Below are 5316 nucleotides of genomic sequence, written 5' to 3' on the forward strand. Positions count from 1 at the left end.
ACCTTTTAAAAAAAACGCCAATTTGGCTACATTTCTCAAAATGAAAATTTCAAAATCTCGACCTTTTTCTCATTTTCTGCAATTTTTTTATGATGCCAGATAATTCATCATTGGAGTAAGTTTTTAAATATTCAAAAATTAGAGCACAAAATCGTTTCTTTTCCACAAAACTGTGGCCTTTCTCCATATTGACGTTTTGCGCTATTTTAAGAATAGACAATAACAGCGCTGTTAGCTTTTACATTCTTTTATTTCCACAGACATACAGAGACGAACAATAAACAAAAACATTAATAATAAGAAAAAGTCGTTTGGTTGCCTAGCAACCAGCTGGAGTTGCAGTTATTATATCGGCAGACGATTTAAAACAATCATTAAAACTAACTGTTTATTGATGACGGAACATCCTCCCCACCCTGGTCAACCTCAAGAGGGATGACCAGCTGCATAGGTCGAGTTATAGTATTTCCATTCACTCTTAACACACATGTTCGGATTTCCCCATCACATCCCTTAATTAGATTGGTAATTCGGGCTTTCTTCCACATGTGTCTGGGTCTGACGTCTTCTTGTAGTAGCACAAGATCTCCTGCACGGATGTTGAAGGATTTATGAATATTGCGAACTTGGTGATAAGAGCGAAGTTGCAGCAGATATTCTTTGGACCATCTTTTCCAAAATATATCCAACACGTCTTGTTGTTGTTTGAAGAGTTTCGTAAGTCTTGGATTGTTATTCGGATTTGTGGGTATGGATGTTAATTTTCTACCCGTTAGGAAATGTGCCGGTGTCAAGGCTTTCGTATTGTCCTCATCTCCCTCTTCATATGCAATGGGTCTGCTGTTAAGGACGGCTTCTATCCCTACTAGTACAGTTGATAAATTTTCTTTATCCAATAGTGCCCGACCAAGAGATTTACGAAGACAATTTTTCACTAATCCGATTAGGCGCTCCCACCAACCTTATGTTAGCTTTTACATTCTTTTATTTCCACAGACATACAGAGACGAACGATAAACAAAAACATTAATAATAAGAAAAAGTCGTTTGGTTGCCTAGCAACCAGCTGGAGTTGCAGTTATTATATCGGCAGACGATTTAAAACAATTATTAAAACTAACTGTTTATTGATTTCGGAACAAGCGCTAGCCGTAGATAGGCTGAACATGTCCTAACAGTCATTGAATAACTGCTGCAAATTCACAGCAGTTATAACAATAGCATATTATTCACCAGAAAAAAAGGAGAGAAACATCATTTCATTCTTTTTTATCATTCTCTAGACCTAGGTGTTCTACCACCCCAGCTTTTGCGTTTGGGAATCATGGCCAAAGGTGTTCTAGAGTCAAGAATGACCTGGAATTTTCATTTTTTTTTCTTCCTCCTCCCACGATGAGTTTCACAAATAGTCACAGTTTCAGCATTCTTTATTTTTACTGGACCGGATAGCCGCAAGCCGGATAGTCGAGTGTCAGTTACTACACACTAGATTGTTCCTAACGACACGCTCTCTTTTATGGAGATTTACCTCTTGCCAGTAGTGGATCTCAAATATAATGCGAGCTTTTATCTCTTTTGAAATTTGTCACCTGAACTAAAAGAAAGTCAAGAATCAAGTTTTTATTATAGAAGATGCAAAACAGGAGAGTGATTTGTTAAAAGCCGCTGGATAATACCATCTTTGTGTATCTTTGCTCTGGCCAGCTTTGTTACCATCCTTGCTTTGGCACACCCGGGCATTGCCCGTGTTTCTTGAGAATCTTACTTTTTATAAATTGTATTTAAAAAAAGGCTAAGAGTAAATAAAATTGCCTTATATATTTTTTAAAACATATAAGGCAATTTTATATATTCTATTGCAAAAAGTGTGCATTTTGTTTTTCTTTCTACAAATAGCAATTACTTATTATGCAAAGAGCAATAATTTGAATAGTATATCACCAGGAAAACTTAAAAAGCAATTGGGTATAATATGAAAAAAAACACAACTACTTCGATTTAGTAGGAACAACACATGACGCAATGCTAAACGAATGTAATTTAGTTGTTGTTTATTTAGTTATTGTTATTAGTAGTTGTTGCTATTTGTTTTAGTTGTTGTTGTTTATTTAGTTGTATTTAGTTTCAATAACTTTTCTTTATAATGCAATAAAATCTGGCGAGCAGCTATTTAAACGATCGAACACTTCGTTTGTTTATTTGTGGCTTGAAGTTAGGCTCGCAGAAAATGCCGTTCATGGGTTAAATTTAGTAGGAACAACACAACCTGTGACGTAGGCTATATTATACCCAATTGCAATCTATTTTTCAAAGATCCTATCAAGTTTTTATGTGGATTGAGATTTTTTTGGGTAATCGATCAAGATGTGTTTAAATTTATTCAAATTATTGCGTATCTTAAAAATGCTTTATTTTATGCATGTGAAGTTTTTTAGTTCGATTTTAAACACTATGGCATGTTATACGGAAGCAAAACAGTTCTGTGGGCCTTTTCATGCTATTATGCTGCCGCTGGATTGGAAAATCAAGTCTAGGATAGGCACTGGATGATTTAAAGAAGTTTATAACTAAAAAGGTTGATATTTAATTATACAATTTTAATGATTTCGCAAAATTAACATTTATTTAAGAAAAAGGAAAAGAGAGAGAGAGAAAGAGAGAAAAAAAAAACATAAATTACTCGTTTTGCACAGATTTTTCGCCATGGATTTACACATGGTAAAAATATATAAATTAACAAAGAAGTTTTTAGTAAATTTATTTATAATAATATACAATTAACTCAATTATTTTTCATAGAATTTAATTACTCTAGATGGGTATCCATTGTTCTTTTTTATCAAAATTTGGAAGAGTTTGTCGATTTGTTTTTTGAATAAGTAAACATTACTACATATTCTTTTAATTAAATTCATTTCCTCATTTCATTCATTCTCTATTTTGCGGATATAATCGCTTGAGATGATGAAGAGATTATTTCTTTTTTTTTCCCGAATTTTTTACAGAAAATGTCTATTTTTATTATTGTGCTATTTTGTTTTAATTTATTTTTTATAATTTTCTTCTTCTCTTTTCATGGTTCTGTAATTTTTTCTTTTTTTCCTTCTATAATTTGAACTAATTTTAGTAATATTTTGAGCTAAAGAGTGAAACTGAAATCAGATGAGCGTTGCCATTTAAAAATTTTGATAGCAAAAAAATAAATTATTCAGATATTAATTTCAGAAAATGAATTATATTTGTCCTAAAAATATAACTTATTCAAATAGAAAAAAATACTCAAACCCTAACAAAAACATTAAATAAAAAGACATTGAAAGTTTTGTTTACGGGAGTTTGCCTGCGGTTTCAATTTCGTCTGTCAGCATGACAAAAACAGCTATCCCTCATTTATAATGAAAGGAGAACAAAAATTTTAAGAAATTTAGAAAGGTAATGAACTAAATTTAAATATAATCAACTAAAAATAATCGAAATTTTCGTCAAAATTGCTGATTTTCATCCCAATTTCACATTTTTTTGCATTTCACTATACATTGAAAACTTTTTAAACGATTCGAAAATATTTTATACACAATGATTAATTCCATTTATAAAGAGGTAATGGTATGCAAAAGTTAATTTTTGGTAATAATTTTTTTTACCAAATTATTTAATAAGAGTCTAGAAATTTTTATAGAAAAGGTATCAAAATTTTCACTTTATTTTAAACATAATTTAAAATGGCAAAATGAAAAAAATTGACCGAGAAAGGCTAAATAGTTTTCGAGAAAAATGCGATTTCTTATAAATTTGTGACTAAAAAATTATTCAACCGAATACGTTTAAATAAAATACGATTTTGTGTCTGATTTTATAATTTAAAATATCATCTGCACTGATTAATTTACATATTTGAGGCTTAATGAAAATCCGAACTATTGAAATTTAGTCTTATTACGTGAAAGTTCAATCATTAGATCAGAGGTTATTCAGGGTGTCAACTTTTCTACATTAAGCACTGTGCATTTTAATGGTCCATGTTCTTAAAATGGTGTTTCGCATCCATATAAATTATCCAGACTATGGCAAGCGGGAAAATTTTAAGATTTGGTTCTTTCTCGAATAACAGTAATTTCTAATAAGCAGTACAGCAACAGTACAGTCACTCAATTCCCGCGGTAATTTAAATCAAGCGCATCCTTTAATTTACATTGCAAACAATAAACTCCCTCCCTCCCCCCCTTCTAAGAGTCGCAACAATTATTTAGAAACTCTTCATTATTCCTCTCATTCCAACTAAAGAACAAAAAAGTTCTTCTTTTTAGCATCTTTTCAAATGACGTCTGAAGTCATATCACCGTCAGAAAGAAGCGCTTAAAAGATGCGTTATTGTGACTCCGAGAGAAGTTTTTCCCCCCTTTCAACCATCTCAACTGGGCAATTAGCGAAAAGGATATGCTCTTCAGCATCGTCTTCTGTCCATAACAAAGATCCCAAACAGACCTCTCCTCCTGAATCCCTAAAAGATGATTGTCTTCCTCATTGATGGGAAGACTCTCGCATCAGGGGGTGCTCATCCTCGTAATACTACACCCTCCCCCCCTTCCTAATCTTCCATTGCAGCCTCGCAGGATGTCATACACAGCAGTCCGAAGAAGGGGTTTGGGACATAAACCTCCGGATGGCATTGTCTCTATCTTCATCTAGGTTTACATTGGGGTCGAACAATGACGGACGTTAATGATTGGCTTGGTGTCCCCGCTGCGTCCATCGGAACTTCTGCATCTGTCTCATGCTGCGGCGATTGCAAATAATAAACAACAAAAACTTAAAAAAGCAAAATGGGTTTGCGCTGAATGGAAGATGTTGTATTCATTAAAACGTAGGAATTGTTAATCCGCAAAGAACAAAATGAATTTTCAATAAACTCTCGGAGAGGAAGTTTCTGAGCTCCGCTTTTATGATTCTACTTCTGGAAATAATGTGATGTATTGATTACCTGTCCGGTAAAGAAACGATCATAATAGTTAAAATATGTTGCATATATTATAGTAAGATATCCCTCCCACTTTTAAAGCATGCAGTAATAGATGTTATGTTTTGTTATGTACGGATTTCTAATTGGACTTCATTGTTTGTTTTTAAAATATGCAGTTTCCATCCATTTTCAAATTTATAAACATGGCGCAATAAAAGGTACTCCGAAGTCACCACCCTTAATATACATGTTAACTTAAAAGCTCAAAAGCCGTTAAAACGCACATTACCAAGATAATCTGCAGATTAACTAGGATGATCCATTAAAGGGTGGTATCAAGAGTTTTCCTAAATTTT

At 32.9% G+C, this 5316-nt stretch overlaps 1 protein-coding gene across 1 annotated transcript; it reads right to left on the minus strand.

Annotated features, from left to right (window-relative positions):
• Nucleotides 1-380: 380 nt before the first annotated feature.
• On the minus strand, nucleotides 381-4670 carry LOC139425673 (uncharacterized). The gene is made up of 2 exons (XM_087149384.1): nucleotides 4571-4670; nucleotides 381-961 (listed from the first exon to the last, which is right to left on the minus strand). Exons 1-2 carry the CDS (start codon nucleotides 4668-4670, stop codon nucleotides 381-383), a joined length of 681 nt encoding a protein of 226 aa, XP_087005510.1.
• Between the last annotated feature and the right edge of the window lie 646 nt (nucleotides 4671-5316).

This window comes from Parasteatoda tepidariorum, chromosome 8, assembly GCF_982258835.1.
Source record: "Parasteatoda tepidariorum strain Cologne lab strain chromosome 8, Ptep-v5.0, whole genome shotgun sequence".
NCBI lineage: Eukaryota > Metazoa > Arthropoda > Arachnida > Araneae > Theridiidae > Parasteatoda > Parasteatoda tepidariorum.